Below are 17,088 nucleotides of genomic sequence, written 5' to 3'. Positions count from 1 at the left end.
CAACGTTGATTTATCATTTATTGTCTGGATTTGATAATGTCAACGAATTCTGGTTTCAATGAAGCACCACCGACTAAGAAACCATCAACATTGGCTTTGTCTTTGAAGGTTGGGGCATTCTTACCGTTGGCAGAACCACCGTACAAGATTCTGGTCTTTTCAGCTTGTTCAGCACCAATGGTCTTGGCCAAATGTTCTCTGATACCTTTGTGGGTTTCTTCAGCATCTTCTGGAGTAGCAGCCAAACCGGTACCGATAGCCCAGACTGGTTCGTAAGCAACAACAATGTTGGTCCAGTCAGAGACAATCTTGGAAACAGCATCCAATTGTCTAGCACAGACATCTAAAGTGACACCGGATTTTCTTTCTTCCAAAGTTTCACCAATACATAAAACAACACCAACACCGTTGTCTAAGGCAAATTTAGTCTTTTGAGCAATGAATTCATCGGATTCACCAAGGATGGTTCTTCTTTCACTGTGACCAGTCAAAGTCCATTTAGCACCAACATCAATAAGTTGGGAGGCACAAGTTTCACCAGTGAAAGCACCACAAGCTTTGTCAAAGACATTTTGAGCACCAACAGAAATAGTTGGTTGTTTGTTCAAGGAGACAGTCAAACCCAAGTAGACAGATGGTGGGAAGACAACAACATCAACGTTTTTTGGTAAATCAGCACTGTTCAAGTTTTCAATGATATCAGTGATTTGTTGTTTGGTACCGTTAGCTTTGAAGTTACCTCCGACGAAGAATTGACGAGCCATTGTGTTATAATATTAATTGATTTAAATAAAATTGTTTTATTGAAATAAAAAAAACAACTAAACAGAAAAAGGGAAAAACTTTTTTTTTCCTTTTCAATTGACCTTGGTTTGAGACCTTTGGGGAAACAATTGTATATTTATATTCCTTTTTTTTTTTGGTAGTTATTGTTAACGAATTTTTCAATCCCGGTGTTACGCAAAGGAAAAATGGAAGTGGTAACACCACATGAATTTTTTCTTTTTGGCACGAATAATTATTGTCTACATCCCACGCACGCACGCACCACTTCGCACACACACAGTATGAGAGAGTAAAGTAGAAAGGAAAAATTTTTGTTTTGTGTTTCGTACGAGTCTAATCCGGGGCCTTGTAATTTTTTTTTTCTTTATTGCTTGCACTGGTGAGTGTATCATCTGATTCTCTTACTTACACATTCTCTGCTCCCAAATTGTGTTGCAGAACATGACGTGAACCCATCTGATCACATGTACTGTACTGTATACAAAATGTGTATTGAAATTAAAACAAAAAAAAAATGTCTACTGAATAACCACTACGTGATATCCTATCTACTGAAAGCTTTCAACACTATTTGTTACACTCTGGTTCTGCATTTGAAAGGTGGAGACCAACTTATTCTTATACCCATTCTGTTGAGTATCATTATACACTTCCCTGTACATTGCTTCAAGTTTTTTATTCTTCTTTTTTGTCGCATTGACTGCATCTCTTTGTTCTTGGATCAACTTGTAAACCTCCAGATCACTCGATCTACATTCACCCAAGGCCAATTCATCATCTTCATCACTATCATTCCAAGTGAGTAATCTTGTCTTTAAATGATACTTTTGATCGTCATCGTGTTTCTTCATAACCAAAAACTGGCAATGTGGGATGTTTTTTAAACTTTCAAACTCTTCGTAACTCCATTTAAACCATTTCATAAGAAACACTCTTGACCAGATCCCATGACTAACCAATACTAAAATATTAGGAAACGTATCATATCTGAACTTTCTAAATAATGATTCATTGAAACTTGCTACTCGATCATAAACATCTGCTGCACTTTCACCATGAGGTATTCGGAAAAAGAAGTGACCGTATTGTGCTCTTTCTTTCCAAATTCTCTCCATCTCTTCCAGTTCAGGTTGAAAGTTACCGAAATCTTGTTCTCTCATTCTTGCATCTTCTCTAACATCATATTCCACACCAGGAACATTCTTAATTCCTTCAATGATATTATTGCAAGTCTGTCTGGTTCGTAAGTACGGGGATGTGAAAAACATAATCGATCTAGGATTACGTGCCTTGTCGTCATTTCCTGCTGTCTCTAATCTTTGATCTAACAAGAACTTCAGCAAGGCTTCACCTGCTTGTAATGCTTGCATTTTTCCATTGTGAGTCAAAGGTACGAGATGGTTGGGAGTGTATCTATTGACAGTTTTATCACAATTTCCCTCGGATTCACCATGTCTCACTATTAGAATATACTACGTCATAAGTGGTTAGTATCTTTAAAGTAATCTTCTATGTGACATAAATCATTCAGTTTACTTACTTTTGGTCTTCCCATTATTGGCTAAAATTCTTTTCGTTGCTCTTTTTCAAAAGAGAAAGTAACTTGAATGTGTATGATTTTTTTCCGTCACTATTTATACTCCCAGTTGTGATAAAAATTTGGTGACGATCAAAATGGCTCGGCTGGATAGGATTCTAGAAATTGTTTTTTTTTTTTTTTTTTTGTATATTTTTTAACTTGGAAAGTAAAATGTAATATAGATGGCATCGTTGTGATGCGATGATCCAAAGTAGTTCTGGTCACAAAATATAACCAATCATGAAATGCTATAAACCTACTACTACAACTACATGTCGTTTTTTTTTATTTCTTCTCTCTCTCTCCATATATCCGAAGTTTTCTATTCTACTATACATTAGTTATTTGCTCCCTATTTAGTTCGTACTTAAGCACTCAACTTTCTTTCAATAGCAAAGCTTTTGATCAACTCTTCATCACACTTCTTTAAAATGTCGTCAGATAAAACATCAATAGAACGACTGTGTAAAATATTGTTATATCTTGATGGTTCAATTGGTAATTTGAAAATGGTTTTCCATTCATCGGTATCCAATTCCTTTTCACCTCTTTTAGCTCTTTCCAAGTTTTCCAATTTTCTTTGTTGTTTCCATTGTTGAATCTTGGATTGTTCCTTTTGGTATTGTCTTTGGTAGTAGTTGAAGTTGTTTTGATCGTAGTTGAAGGAATCAATTTGTCCGTATAAGGATTCCAACAATTGACCAGTGGAGTTCAGGTTGGATAAAAGATTAAGTACACCTAATTCTGATTCAGCGGTTGGTTTTGGAGACAAGCTTGACAAGTAAACATCGACCAATTTTTGGTTCTTGATATTCAAATTTAATTTATCAAAAATGTTCAAAAAAGAAGTTTTGTTGGCTTCCAAATTTTTAGACTTCCATTTACCTTCAATATAAGCATTCATAAAACCAGTAGATAATCTCAAAGCTTTGATGGAGACTTCTTGTCCGACACTGGATAAATCATTGACTAATATGAATGCATTAGAATTGTTTAATTGTTGTTGAGCCAAGGCTTCGATTAATTGATTGGTGATGAAATTTCCTGATACGGTTGATTGGAACCATCCCAAAAATTCAATACCATATCCTAATTTTTTATAGTTTTCCAATAAATCTTTTTGATATTGACCACCACTTCTAGATTTGAAAGAACCACCTTCATATTGATCTGGATATGGATATGGGAATCCATGAGTAACATCTATTAAATTTTCATCTTCGAATCCCAATAAAGCACCAGAGAATAATTGTGGGTAATGTTCAGAAGTGTGTCTCAACAAGGATAACAATACTGATGACGAGATATTGATAGTATCCAATGTAGCTGGGGTGTATTTAGGGGCCATGATGTATCAATATGGGGGGATTTAGATTTAAATTTCAATATTCAACCTCTCACTAACGAAAAATTTTTCTTTCCCTTTGGTTGGTAATTTTTTTTTTCTCTCTTTATTTTTTCTTTTACTCATAGTGTGTTCAAGCGTTGTAGTGCGAGACTGGAGAAAAACTTTTTCACCCAAGATGATGAGAGAAAGAAAATTTTTTTTTAATAGTTGTTTCTTAGTTTATCTCTCGTTCAACCTTTTCTTATTACCAATAACCAACCCATACGAAAATGTCTGAAGAAGTTGATAAAGTTGCTGAACAAGTCCAAAAAACTTACTTGGATGATGTCACCGGTGAACAAGTTTCCAAAACCGAATTGAAAAAAAGACAAAAACAAAGAGCAATTGAAGCTAAGAAAGCTGCTAAGGCTGCTGCTGCTCCACCAAAGGCTGCTCCAAAAAAGAAAGATGAATTTGCTGACTTGAACCCAAATCAATTCTTTGAAATTAGATCCCGTCAAATTTCTGACTTGAGAGATAAAAACAATGCTGATCCAACTGCTTTCAACCCATACCCACACAAATTCAATGTCGATACCAGACTCCCAGAATTTGTTGAAAAATACGGTCACTTGAAAAGAGGTGAAACTTTATCTGAAATTACTGTTAATGTCAGTGGTAGAATTATGACCAAGAGAGAATCTGGTTCTAAATTGAAATTCTACGTCTTGAAAGGTGATGGTATTGAAGTTCAAATCATGGCTCAAGCTCAAGATGCCGAAAGTCTCGAAGCTTTTGAAAAAATGCACGAAATGTTGAAGAGAGGTGATATCATTGGTGTTACTGGTTATCCAGGTAGAACTTCTCCAGCTAAAGGTGGTGAAGGTGAATTGTCTGTTTATGCTAGAACTGTGCAATTGTTGACTCCATGTTTGCACATGTTGCCAACTGAACATTATGGTTTCAAAGATCAAGAAGCTAGATACAGAAAACGTTACTTGGATTTGATCATGAACGATTCTAGTAGAGAACGTTTTAGAGTTAGATCAAAGATTATCCAATACATTAGAAAATTCTTGGACAACAGAGATTTCGTTGAAGTTGAAACCCCAATTTTGAATGTTATTGCTGGTGGTGCTACTGCCAAACCATTCATTACTCACCACAATGATTTGAACATGGAAATGTTTATGAGAATTGCTCCAGAATTGTTCTTGAAAGAATTAGTTGTTGGTGGTATGGAAAGAGTTTATGAAATTGGTCGTCAATTCAGAAACGAAGGTATTGATATGACCCATAACCCTGAATTCACCACTTGTGAATTCTATCAAGCTTATGCTGATGTTTATGATTTGATGGACATGACCGAATTGATGTTCTCCGAAATGGTTAAAGAAATCACTGGTGATTATGTCATTAAATACCACCCAGAAGGTCCAAACGGTAAAGAAATGACCTTGGACTTCTCCAGACCATGGAAGAGAATCAACATGATTGAAGAATTGGAAAAGGTTTACAATGTCAAATTCCCAGCTGGTGATCAATTGCACACTGAAGAAACCGGTGAATTCTTGAAGAAAGTTTTGAAAGACAACAAATTGGAATGTAGTCCACCATTGACCAACGCTAGAATGTTGGATAAATTGGTTGGTGAATTGGAAGATGCTTCTATCAACCCAACTTTTATCTTTGGTCATCCACAAATGATGTCTCCATTGGCTAAGAAAGATAGAAATATCCCAGGTTTGTGTGAAAGATTTGAAGTTTTTGTTGCTACCAAAGAAATCTGTAATGCTTATACCGAATTGAATGATCCATTTGACCAAAGAGCTAGATTTGAAGAACAAGCTAGACAAAAGGCTCAAGGTGATGATGAAGCACAAATGGTTGATGAAACTTTCTGTAATGCTTTAGAATATGGTTTACCACCAACTGCTGGTTGGGGTTGTGGTATTGATAGATTGGCTATGTTTTTGACTGATTCCAACACCATTAGAGAAGTCTTGTTGTTCCCAACTTTGAAACCAGATGCTTTGGTTTTGAAAGGTGAAGAAGAATTCAAGAAACAAGAAAACTAGATAATATATAATGTATAGATAAAGTAACAAAAATAAAAATCGGAATATATTATTTTGTTGTATTTAACCTATCGTCTATGTAATTCACCATTACGTTTCATTTCTAATGCTTTTTTATAAGGTGGTGCAGTTGGCATTTGCACTGGCTCTAAAGATAGCGTGTTTATATCTATGCTATAAGTAGCATCAGAATCAATATCATTTATATCACCACAAGCAACAAATGGAGCAATTTTTCTTTCTTGAGGACCAAATTCTTTAATTTCCATGGTTCCTTGTTTACCTATATTTGCACCTTCAAAAAATTCTTCTGTAGATGTAGATAATTGTAATTTAGGTTGCCAACCTTCTCGAGGTTTATAACCAAGACAAACTATGAATGCTTCTAATGAAGTCCCTCTACTTGATCGAGGTTTAGCACAGATAACTTTATCAAATAAATAACTTAATTGACTGTATAAAAGATCAATATCTCTACCACGGAAAATTTTTGCAACAAATTTACCGCCTGGTTTTAATAAACATGTGGTTAATTGTAATGCAGATAATACTAATTGAGCTTGAATATATTCATCCAAATCATGTAATCCAGTAACATCTGGAGCACCGTCACTACAAACAAAATCAGCTGGTTCACCACCAAAACAATCTAGAATTCTTTGTAAAGTTCTTGGATGTGTGATATCTGCTTGAATAGTAGTAACACCATCTATAGGAGTCATTGGTTGTAAATCAACAGCAACAATAGTTGAATTGGGTCCTAATTTTTGAGATAATACTTGAGACCAAGAACCTGGTGCTGCACAAAGATCAACTACTCTAGTTAAATCTTCAAAAAGATTAAATTCTTCGTTTAATTGCAAAAGTTTAAATGCAGAACGAGCTCTCCATCCTTCTTCTTTGGCTCTTCTATAATATAAATCACGTTTATCTTTATTAGCTTTACCCATTATTCACTATATGGCGATGATAGATGAGGTTTGATGAGAAAAATCTTACAGCCAAATAAATAAAAAAAAAATTTTTTTAATGCGAATAAAAAAGAAGACAATTTTTAAAACAAAAAAAACTCAAGAAAGAAAAAAGAAAAATTTTCAACAAATAGAACCAAGTATTAATCAAGTTAAACCATGATTAGACCAGGGATTAGATCTTTTTCTACACGTAGTCGTGTATTCAAATTGTCACCAAAAGAATTTATGAACAAAGTCCAACAAGAAAAAATTGAAAATGAACAATTCAAACAAGCATTATCAAAAGATCAACAAGAATATAATCCTCAAATATTAAGTTCCCATAAATTAACTCATAAAAGACCAACTCCAATAAATGTTGAATTATTGAAATATAAACCATTAAGATTACCAAAAACTCATGGTGATCAAGTTGCCACTTTGACTTTAAGAGGTTATGATGAAGACGAATTAATTAGAATTGGGGAATTTGCATTAAGAACTGCGTACTACATGGGTATACCTATGTCAGGATTAGAAAGTCTTAAAACTGAAAAGAGATTATATACTGTTATCAAATCACCATTTGCTCAAGCTAAAACTAAACAAAATTTCCATAGAATCACATATAATAAGAAATTAGTTGCATATGATGCTAATCCAGAGATTATTGATTTGTGGTTATCTTATTTGAACAAATACAAGTTCCCAAATGTTGAATACAAGGCTACTGTTGTGTCTTATGAATCGTTAGACTATGTTAATGAATTGAAAGCATTAAAGGAATTCAACTTGCCTGATGCTTATGAAGGTCTTGAAGATCCAGTTGCTAAGAAAGTTCAAGAATTGCTTAATTCTTCGTCATTTAAAGACCATTTACAAAAATAATAACTTCACTTATCTCATCATGTAAATATACATTTTCTTCTATATTATTAAATATTCATCCATATAAATCCCAGTCCTCTTCTTCTTCTTCGGAATCTTCTTCTTTGGCTTTTCTAATCTCTTCATCTATCTTTTTCCTTCTATTTGCTTCAACTTCCAATACATTTGTTCTACACATTGGACAAGTTGAATTCATTTGCAACCAAGGTCCAACACATTCCAAATCAAAAATATGATTGACACCGTGACCACAAGGTAATCTAACAACTAAAGGATATTTATCATCTTTAAAACGATTTGTACAAATAGGACAACATGAATCATTATCAATTTGTTTAATTGGAATTCTTTCTAAAGTATCTAAATATTCCGAAGTTACACCTTTTGAATGTTTACCTTCACCTAATGAATCCATTAACATTTGAGCAATATTTGAACCATCACTAGATTCACTCAATTGACGTAATGCCGAGATTAAAGCCTCTTCGTTTGTGTCGGATATTGATCTAGACGAATATGATTCTCCATCAGATCGTCTATTTAAAAATGAATCAATTAATGAAGATAAAGTTTCATGTTGTCTACCACGGTTCTCTCTTTCTGAGTTCTGTATTGCAGGGGTAGGTGTTATATTATGTTCATCTTTTTTTTTTTAATGTAAGTATTAGTAATTGTCGTTGCTAATAGGCTATGGATAATGTTACATACCTTCGTACGTTGACATGATTATTGGTGGCGGAATAGTATGTAATAAAAACTGAGAAAAAAAAATTAATCAGGTCCATTTGTTCGAAACACTGCCAAAAAAAAAGGGTACTCACGTCGTACGTCGACTTGAGTCGCTCTCTCCCCCCCCCCCCCACATTCAAACTAAGAAATAAACTCTCTGACTATGTGATTATAACCTATTAAAAATAAAAACCAATTCTATATTAACCTATATGTCCCGCTTTATGTGTGTATATATGTGTGTATTTACAACTCTTTATATTTAGTAATCCTTTTGCACGTCTTCATCATCGTCTTCCTCTTCACCTTCGCTTACTCTGGCGACTCTAGAAAAATAATCAGTTTTAGAATTTAAAAATAATGGAGTCATTGGCAATTCTTCAATCGGAGTTTGAACTGGATATAATACTGGAGAACTACTCCCATTATTATGTAGCGCCACAGTTGGTCTACTTTTGAATGAATTATTAGTTGATATTGGTGGTGTTTGTGAGGATAACCAGAATCTTGAAGGGGACCCACCTAAAGAAACAGGATCTAAATTTGGAGAATCAGGGATTGGGATTCCGTTTACATGATTGGCATTATTAATATTTATGCCATTTGATGAATGAATATAATCAGGTATTTGAGATGGTGAAGTCATTTTCTGATATTGTTGTAATCTCTGTAGATTTGAATAAGAAGCCATAGAATTCTTTCTTAATAAAAACGAACCTCCGCTTAATGATTTAGGGGATTGATAAATATCATGGGATTGTTGAGCCTGCTGTTGCTGTTGCTGTTGTTGTTGCTGTTGTTGTTGATTTAACGATAGTAATGAAATAGTTGAAGTTGAAGGGATCATTCTCCCATCAAATCCTACTGAACTGGCTAATAGTTCTGGTTCTGGATGTTCAATGAAATTTTCATCTTCTATAACTTCATTTATATTAAAGAATGCACCTCGTTGTCTCTTTTCAGCTGCTAGACTAGAAGAAAGTAAAGATCTTCTTTGTGGTAGTATATCCTGTGGTGATGTGGTCATAGGGTTAGTTGAAGTAGATAATGTTTTGGTTGTAGTGGGTGTAGTTGGTTTAGACAAACTTAGTTTTCTTTCTGATAGTGATAGATTAGTGAATTGCTTGTCTATACAATCTGGTGAATTTAGTTGTCTTATTGACATTTCGGAAGAAGTAGAAAAAAAAAATATACAAGCAATTAGAAAAAAAAAATTCTCTTTTATCTTTTCTGTCTTTTTTTTTTTTATTTTTGTTTCTCTGATAAACGAAGCGGATGTGTGACCGAATGCGAGCTATTTTTTTTTAATAATAGGGGAAGTAAACGGGTATCAGATGAATTTATAAATGAAAATATTATCAACTCGTAATTATTGAAAATTATCTAATAGGTAAGATATGGTTCTTGCTTCGTAATAATATATAATAATAACAGAGAAATGTAAAAGAAAAGAAGAAGGAGCAACTAAAGGAAAAGAGGGAAAAGAAAGAAAAAAAAAAAGGAAAGGAAAAAAGTACAGTCAGAGCAATATTATTCATCACTACTGTGCTCTACTGTATCTATTTTTTTTTCCCTTGTAGTCGCATTAATGTCTTTGATTTGTTGCGTTGTTTTTTTTTTCTGTATGTTTGATAATTTCTTCTTGTCTGAATGTTGTGTGTTGTGTGTGCAATTTTTTCCCAACAATAACGGAGAAACAAAGAAGTCAGAAAAATAAATAAAGAAAAAAAAAAAAGAATTTTTTAGCCATTGTTAACGTAAAGATAAGTTAAATGCAGGAGATTGTTTCTTACCCCCTAAAAAGGAATTTGCTGTGCATTATCTGTAATTACTCCACAATATTCAAATAGAAAAATTTTTCACAGCGAGTCTGATTTAAAAATGATTGTAATGCCGAAAAACGTTTGACATGGATGATTATTAATCAACTTTTCTTGTTTGTTTTCTGTTAACTTCTCCACATTCGTAATTGGTAGCATGTGCTTTTTATTCCAGATGAGTTGCTCTGATTTATGGCTGATCTCAATTGATAAATTCAGATCAAGTAATTGGCATGGAGAAATTTTATGCTTTTCATTGTAAGTTAAGTGTGGCGTGATGCGTAGGAGGGTTTTAGAAAAATTATTATTGTTAAAAGTTTGATAATCTTATGTTTTAATTACATTTTTGCTCAAAATTTAAATGAAAAAGAGGAAACAGAAATAAACAAGAGTAAAGATCGCGTAGTTTAGAATGCGTGAAAAAGTAGATTTAATGACATTAAATCAAGTAATCAGAAAGTTTGGTTACAACAGGTGGTCTTAACATGAAAGGATTTAGAAAACGATCAGTGTCAAAATCCAAGGGTTTTGTCAAAACCACAAATCAGGACTTCTAGTTCAGTTGTTCTGATCAGATCGAGCATGTTTCAAACATACAGTTCGAATCTTGTACAGGTTAATGCCCTGCTGGCGAAATTGGTTATCGCTTTTGACTTCTAATCAAAGGATTCTGGGTTCGAGTCCCAGGTAGGGTTTAACTTTCTTTTTTGCTTTACATCACTTGATGTAGCGTTAAGGTTATATTTTTTTTGTTTTTGATCACCTATTATGGTTTTCATGAAGGTAAGTCACGTTCAAGATAGATTCGTTGTTAGAAGATGCATACTAGTTTGATAAGTCATATACAGTTTAATCAATATCCTTGCTATCATAGTCGTATTGTCTCCTAGTTTATTAACTGTCCAATGGATCCACATAATTTCCCAACTATTATATAACAAATGAAATCACGTCCAAGAAAATAAAACAAATACTTGTAGTTACCGAAGTGTCTTGAAACAGACGCTACCAACCTTTATAAAATTCGCAGCTTTAGCTCATCTGGGAGAGCGTCAGACTGAAGATACTTTAGGTAATCTGGAGGTACTGTGTTCGAGCCACAGAAGCTGCATTTTCTTTTCTTTTTTTGATTTTGGATTTTGAAATCACTGTTGCAAAAATAAAAACTACACTTACAGAGGGAGGTTGATCTCATAGAAAGGAATACTTTATTTTTCCTCTTGTGTATTAAATGTTAAATATTAAATCTTCTTCTATATAATCATCCAGTTTTAAAGCATCTAGGAAATCATCATCAAGAATATTTTTATTAATATTTTCCACATTATTTGTAGTTTTCATCATCAATACATTTCCCACTAGGGAAAATCTTGAAATAAATTCATTTGATTGATTTTTCAAATATGTATTTAATGATTCCAAATCTTTTAATTCTGAGGATAAATTAAAATCAAATGTTATTTTCCCATGATCTTGTTTATCATCATGGATTTCATTTATAAAATCAGATAAATTATTTGAATTTATAGTTCGATGCATTTTATTAATATTTGTTGATTTATCAATTGGATTTGTACTTGAAGTATTTGAAATTATATCATCTTCTGAAGTGTCAACATAAATTATATCAGATTCATCAAAAATTGAATCTATTTGTGATTGAATAGTTGTTTGAGGACTACTACTATTACTTGGAGATACTTGAAATATTGTTGAATGTCTTTTATTTATTACAGCATCATTACTGGATTTACTGGACAATATAGGTACACTTGATCTTGTTTTCAAAGTTCGATAATTGTTTTCTTTATTTGACTGATCATCATCAATATCTTCAATTTGGAGTAATTTGGACAGGGAAAGAATGTTTGAGATATTGAATGAAGATAAACTTATACTTAATGGACGTTGTGATGATGATGATGTTGTTGTTCGCAGATTAGTTCTAGTTAATTCATTTTCTGATTTCTTTGATCTTAAAGATCTTAAAAACCCTGAGGATGTTTTATTGGTATTTAAATTGTTAATACTTTGACTGCGTAACATTCTTTATACTTGTTGTTGTTTCAATGGAGAATTATATAACGAATGAATAATTTTTTATTTACTTTTATTTTTATTTTTTTTTGCTTGATACTTTGTTCTTCAGGGATCTGCAAGTAATTTAAATGGGTTTAGGAAATGTTGTCAAATGGAATAACGAAAGAAAGAAGAATATCTATTGGTTTATATACATATATGAATAAAAAAAAGAAGAAAAGGGGAAGGAAAATGGGTTAATTTATATTTTTAAACAAGAAACAAAACAAATACCAAAAAATCCTGTCAAATGGACAAGAGTGAAAAGATCTTGTGGTTATTCGCACTGTAAACAAACAAACGAACAAAAAAAAACATTCTATGCAAAACACAAATAGGAAGCCAAAAGCAAAAATTTTTTTTTTCTTTGTTTCCTTAATTAAAAGCAAAAAATTAAATTAAAAAAGTCGCATAATTTCGTGTACTCTGGGACAATTTCAAAACGACAGTATAGGATTTTGCTTTCATCAGATACCGCGAATTGGGACAAAAGATAAACAATGGCCAGTGTTACGTTCTTTTTTTGGAAATCCTTTGTGATATTATGAACAATAGGAGCTCATCAAATTCCCTTTCAAATTATATCACTATAACTACGACCATTTAAACTAAAGAAAATTAACAAGACGCGTCGTTGTAGATGTGCTAAAGTGAATGAATTGAGATGGAGTTGATCTAATTGTCGTCAAGTAGAGTGAAAAGTGTTTTTAGTGGGGTGGGCAGAATTATACATGAACAATCTAAAATTCTCAATCTGAAAATCCTTCTAATTTTTGTGTCCACTATCATAGATAGAAAACCAGAGAAAAAAAATTGAATTGATACTCATTGACGAACATTCAATAAAAAGTCAATATTTCCCGTTTAACGAAGATATTTTCTTGTATTTAATTTATTCAACACACACACACACACGAGATATGCCCGTTTATAATTGACAGCGGATCAGTTGCTGTAATCATATACGAAAACCACCTGTTTAATATGGGCGATTTGGTACAGTAAGTCCATTCAATAATTAATCATTTGAGGAGCAAATAAGAAAAAAAAAGGAGAGCCTGACACAATTTAGATCTCTTTTTCTTTACCCCGGTATGCATCGAGAGAATTTTTTTTATACAAATTAGGACGAATCTGTGATTCAACAGTGGTCTAGCCAAGGGGGAGCAGTTCCGAATTTTTAAATTAGCATTTTCTCTCATTCTGCCCTTCCCCCCTTTCACAACTATCGTACCATATATATAAAAAAAAAGATATTGTCTAATCCATCGATTGAATTAATTTATTTACAGTATATACAAGATATTTAAGAATTCTCCTTGCATGCTTTTTTTTCTACTCTTTCCAGAAGTCAAACTTGTTATCCGAAGTAAGTGCATACTCCAGATTGTATTCACGACCATTTGATACGAATGAATTAACTTGTTCGTATTCATTTACGTCAGCTTTTGTAGTAGGAATCAATTTACTATAGAATGGATCCTCATTTGTGTATCTACTCAAATAGAATGTACTAAGACGATTCCAATCACGTTTAGGTAAAGGATTTCCCTTTTCGTCTTGTCCTGTAAATGTTTTATTGATGTAGTTCATTATAGGTTGTCTGATAATTGTATTAATACTTGGATGCAAATAAAACTTGACTAAGCTGTTGGTCTTTTTAGCTCCAACAGGTTTGATATTGATATATCCAATGTTTTCCAACACCAAGTCTACTATACCATAAAATGGTGGAACAAGGTATCGATTAAATTGGGACAACTCCGGAGTTTGATCTTGAAGTAAGAAAACAGGGTACAACGATTTGGGAACATCATAAAGAAGCGATTCAACTTTTGTAATATCCCTAAATACATGCAACTTAAGATCAGTAGAATTTCTAATTTGATACATCGTGTTTTCAGGAAATTCCAAAAACCCAATTCCTTCAATACTTAATACATTTGGTCCTTTCACCGTGATATATTGTGATTTATAAGTTGCCTTTTTTTGAGCCAAACTCCCTCTAAACAAATGTGCAATGGTTTTACTATCCAATTTTTCATAAATATTTCTCAAGTATGTATTTGATGTAAATCCAGGTACATCATAAATGGTTTTATTCCCGTTGATATATACTGGCATAATATCACGAGTGAAACCAGGTAAATGAGAAACTCCGGGTCCGACATTAGCAAATGATTTATCAATTAATTTATCAGTTTTACCGAAATCTTTCTTATGAGAAGTGCCAGGAAATTTTTTCAATTCTTCTGCGACTTTAATACTTTTAATCAAGGTAGATTTACCACAATTGGTATGACCAATGAAATAACTATAATTAGGAATAAATTCATACAATCGTTTAACTCTCCAACGTTTCTTTCCTGAACCAATAAAGATATTTTCCGGTGGTACATTATATTTCTTACCCAAATAATCATTTAAAAATGTCTTACAATAATCATGATGTGATCCACTTGATTTGGGAAATAAGTTGTCAGTTTTTGTCATGATGAAATATAAATCCTTTGGATCTCTATGTTCAAAAATCTCTGGATTGATACCCATAGGGAAATCCAATGCACTAAATACGTAAACCAATGGGGAATCATTAGGAATTGTTGAAAGAACTTTATCCAACTCATCAATAACAAATTCTTTTGCATTCATAGTGAATTTTGAACGATGATGAATATCACGACATCTTATACAGGTATAATCACTCTCAAGTAATTCTGCTGGATTTGTATCTGAATGTATATCTTCATCTTTTTCAATAACAGTAGGATTCTCTTCTTGTTTAGAGATAGTTAAAGATATTGGTTTGGTGGCTATATTTTTTGGAACATTGAAATTATTAATCAATAAATCTCTATCTGACACATCTAATTTAGACAAAAATTGATTATATTTCTGATTGGCTTCAGATATATATTTTGGTTTCTTTCGATCTATTGAAGTACCAAGTTTGAAAAATCCTGGCTTATCCGGTGATTCTTGTTGTAATTTAATCCCACAAGATCGACATTTTTCATCAAAAAGGGTTAAAACTCTGGAACGCGTTGAAAACAATCGTAGAAGTGGTTTATTCAGTGCTTGTGCAATATATCTATGAAACATTTGTCTGGATGCTGGTGGTGCTGGTGGTGGTCTCAAATCTGAGATGAAGAGATTTTTATTTTTTTTTGTTGCTGTGAAGACCAACAGCCCTTATTCCATCAAACCTATGTGCAGGACACAGATAAAATTACTAGCATGAGTGTTTGGTTCATTAATGTCTATTTCTCATTCACCAACCGTGAAATATCACTGACTATTTATTTTAAAGAATGTTTATTTAATGAGAAGTTAAGAAATTATTGGCGAGTCCCGCATGTTGCATAAAACAAAAAAAAGAAAAAAAAATGGAAAGATAGGAGATAGAAGGTATCCATTATGTTCAATTTACATTTGATCCATTATGGAATAAACATAGCCCAAATGTTTCGCAATTTAGGTTTTAATCAAAGCCCAAGTTTAGTCTTTCTTGTACTTAAAAATCATTGAGTTGAACTTCACATTTTTGTTGTTTTTGGTTGAAGAGTCATTTTCTTTTGACTTACTTATCTAAATCAGGTATAATAGCGATAGTATTGTTACATTTTAAGGTACGGCTTGAATGGTGTTGCAATCAGCAACAATGTAAAGTATTTATGAAAGTATAATGATTCAAAACACTACTACGAAACAGAATGATCAATACAAGTAAGATAATTGTTTGGTTCACGTGACAACCATCAGTGATAGAGTTGAACCCAAATAATAGTATCATATGCAAATAAAATAGAATTTCTCATGACGTAATAGAATGACAACATACCAAGAAGCAGAACGAGATAAAATATACAAATTGCAAATGAACAATAACAACCAAAAATAATAAATAAAAAAAAAATAGAATTAGTAACAAAGCTTAACCTACTGTAATAAATTAAAATTATGTACAATTTCCTATAACTAAAATAATATTCCAAAAAAAGAAACTACACCACCAAGAACGTTATTATTAACTTCGGAAAATTTACGTAATACGCAGGATCAGAAAAAATAAAGGAGTTATGAATTTCTTTTTTATTCTTTCAATGAACAATTACAAGAGGGGGAGGGGGCGAGGAATGGAGAACAAGAATATATAAAACCCCTTGAATACTTCCATTTCTGCAGAATAAGAGAATGCTAATATGGAAAAACAAAAGATTATCAGGAGTAATAACGTAAATTAACAACATAAAATTTTAATACATATTGTTTAAGATAAGTTGAGAACTTTATTATGGAATTTCAAATTGAACGACAATTGCGACTAACAAAAAAATTTTTTTTTTAATAAATAAACAAAAATTATATATTTTTTTTAGTTTTGCAAATCGGATTAAAATTTATTTAAAATAATGATGCAGAAGGGCTAAAATTACGACAATATGCAATGCAGAATAGAATAAAGCGTAGTTACAGTCATCTAATGTTTATTTCACCCCCTGTGGATCTGTTCACACCCCAAGGAAATTGGAAACAAAAATCAAAAAAAAAGAAAGTCAGTCATACAGTAAACGGTCACACATGCACACAAAAGATAATGCATTCTTAGATACGTACACTTTCAATTATTAGTTCCCATTTCCAGAATAGAAACCTAGTCAGTCTATTACAAGTGCACGTGGTTTGTATCATGAATTCATGAAATTCAGAAAGATCTCTTTCTTCATTATCTTCATCTTCGGGTACTGAAAGAGAGAAGGGGGGATACGGGCCGATACAAATAGAAGATAGGGAATGGAAAGATTACAATGAAATTACCAACAAAAAATAAAAATACCAATATTCTAAG

The 17,088-nt window shown here is 32.5% G+C and overlaps 10 protein-coding genes and 2 non-coding genes across 12 annotated transcripts; 4 read left to right on the top strand and 8 right to left on the bottom strand. All coding sequences in view use genetic code 12, as the record gives it.

Annotated features, from left to right (window-relative positions):
- Nucleotides 1-17: 17 nt before the first annotated feature.
- TPI1 (triose-phosphate isomerase) lies at nucleotides 18-764 on the bottom strand (the record flags this gene model as incomplete). The annotated part of the gene is made up of 1 exon (XM_002551264.1): nucleotides 18-764. The coding sequence occupies one exon, from the start codon at nucleotides 762-764 to the stop codon at nucleotides 18-20; it is 747 nt and encodes a 248-aa protein (XP_002551310.1).
- A 570-nt stretch (nucleotides 765-1,334) lies between these two features.
- On the bottom strand, nucleotides 1,335-2,156 carry CTRG_05607 (acid phosphatase; the record flags this gene model as incomplete). Its single annotated transcript, XM_002551263.1, has 1 exon — nucleotides 1,335-2,156. One exon carries the CDS (start codon nucleotides 2,154-2,156, stop codon nucleotides 1,335-1,337), a length of 822 nt encoding a protein of 273 aa, XP_002551309.1.
- Nucleotides 2,157-2,732: 576 nt separating this feature from the next.
- Nucleotides 2,733-3,713, bottom strand: CTRG_05606 (uncharacterized protein; the record flags this gene model as incomplete). The annotated part of the gene is made up of 1 exon (XM_002551262.1): nucleotides 2,733-3,713. The coding sequence occupies one exon, from the start codon at nucleotides 3,711-3,713 to the stop codon at nucleotides 2,733-2,735; it is 981 nt and encodes a 326-aa protein (XP_002551308.1).
- A 269-nt stretch (nucleotides 3,714-3,982) lies between these two features.
- On the top strand, nucleotides 3,983-5,770 carry KRS1 (lysine--tRNA ligase; the record flags this gene model as incomplete). The annotated part of the gene is made up of 1 exon (XM_002551261.1): nucleotides 3,983-5,770. The coding sequence occupies one exon, from the start codon at nucleotides 3,983-3,985 to the stop codon at nucleotides 5,768-5,770; it is 1,788 nt and encodes a 595-aa protein (XP_002551307.1).
- A 68-nt stretch (nucleotides 5,771-5,838) lies between these two features.
- CTRG_05604 (tRNA methyltransferase) lies at nucleotides 5,839-6,720 on the bottom strand (the record flags this gene model as incomplete). The annotated part of the gene is made up of 1 exon (XM_002551260.1): nucleotides 5,839-6,720. One exon carries the CDS (start codon nucleotides 6,718-6,720, stop codon nucleotides 5,839-5,841), a length of 882 nt encoding a protein of 293 aa, XP_002551306.1.
- Nucleotides 6,721-6,900: 180 nt separating this feature from the next.
- On the top strand, nucleotides 6,901-7,611 carry CTRG_05603 (mitochondrial 37S ribosomal protein uS10m; the record flags this gene model as incomplete). Its single annotated transcript, XM_002551259.1, has 1 exon — nucleotides 6,901-7,611. The coding sequence occupies one exon, from the start codon at nucleotides 6,901-6,903 to the stop codon at nucleotides 7,609-7,611; it is 711 nt and encodes a 236-aa protein (XP_002551305.1).
- A 55-nt stretch (nucleotides 7,612-7,666) lies between these two features.
- On the bottom strand, nucleotides 7,667-8,032 carry CTRG_05602 (uncharacterized protein; the record flags this gene model as incomplete). The annotated part of the gene is made up of 1 exon (XM_002551258.1): nucleotides 7,667-8,032. The coding sequence occupies one exon, from the start codon at nucleotides 8,030-8,032 to the stop codon at nucleotides 7,667-7,669; it is 366 nt and encodes a 121-aa protein (XP_002551304.1).
- A 570-nt stretch (nucleotides 8,033-8,602) lies between these two features.
- Nucleotides 8,603-9,505, bottom strand: CTRG_05601 (uncharacterized protein; the record flags this gene model as incomplete). Its single annotated transcript, XM_002551257.1, has 1 exon — nucleotides 8,603-9,505. The coding sequence occupies one exon, from the start codon at nucleotides 9,503-9,505 to the stop codon at nucleotides 8,603-8,605; it is 903 nt and encodes a 300-aa protein (XP_002551303.1).
- Nucleotides 9,506-10,781: 1,276 nt separating this feature from the next.
- Nucleotides 10,782-10,855, top strand: CTRG_06412. Its single transcript has one exon. It is a non-coding gene; the product is annotated as a tRNA-Arg (tRNA).
- Nucleotides 10,856-11,186: 331 nt separating this feature from the next.
- Nucleotides 11,187-11,271, top strand: CTRG_06413. Its single transcript has one exon. It is a non-coding gene; the product is annotated as a tRNA-Phe (tRNA).
- A 116-nt stretch (nucleotides 11,272-11,387) lies between these two features.
- Nucleotides 11,388-12,206, bottom strand: CTRG_05600 (uncharacterized protein; the record flags this gene model as incomplete). Its single annotated transcript, XM_002551256.1, has 1 exon — nucleotides 11,388-12,206. One exon carries the CDS (start codon nucleotides 12,204-12,206, stop codon nucleotides 11,388-11,390), a length of 819 nt encoding a protein of 272 aa, XP_002551302.1.
- Nucleotides 12,207-13,574: 1,368 nt separating this feature from the next.
- Nucleotides 13,575-15,341, bottom strand: CTRG_05599 (uncharacterized protein; the record flags this gene model as incomplete). Its single annotated transcript, XM_002551255.1, has 1 exon — nucleotides 13,575-15,341. One exon carries the CDS (start codon nucleotides 15,339-15,341, stop codon nucleotides 13,575-13,577), a length of 1,767 nt encoding a protein of 588 aa, XP_002551301.1.
- Between the last annotated feature and the right edge of the window lie 1,747 nt (nucleotides 15,342-17,088).

Source organism: Candida tropicalis, assembly GCF_000006335.3.
Source record: "Candida tropicalis MYA-3404 genomic scaffold supercont3.9, whole genome shotgun sequence".
Classification (NCBI taxonomy): Eukaryota; Fungi; Ascomycota; class Pichiomycetes; order Serinales; family Debaryomycetaceae; genus Candida; species Candida tropicalis.
Note: the sequence above shows the minus strand (reverse complement) of the source record. Positions and strands in the feature narration are given on the sequence as shown.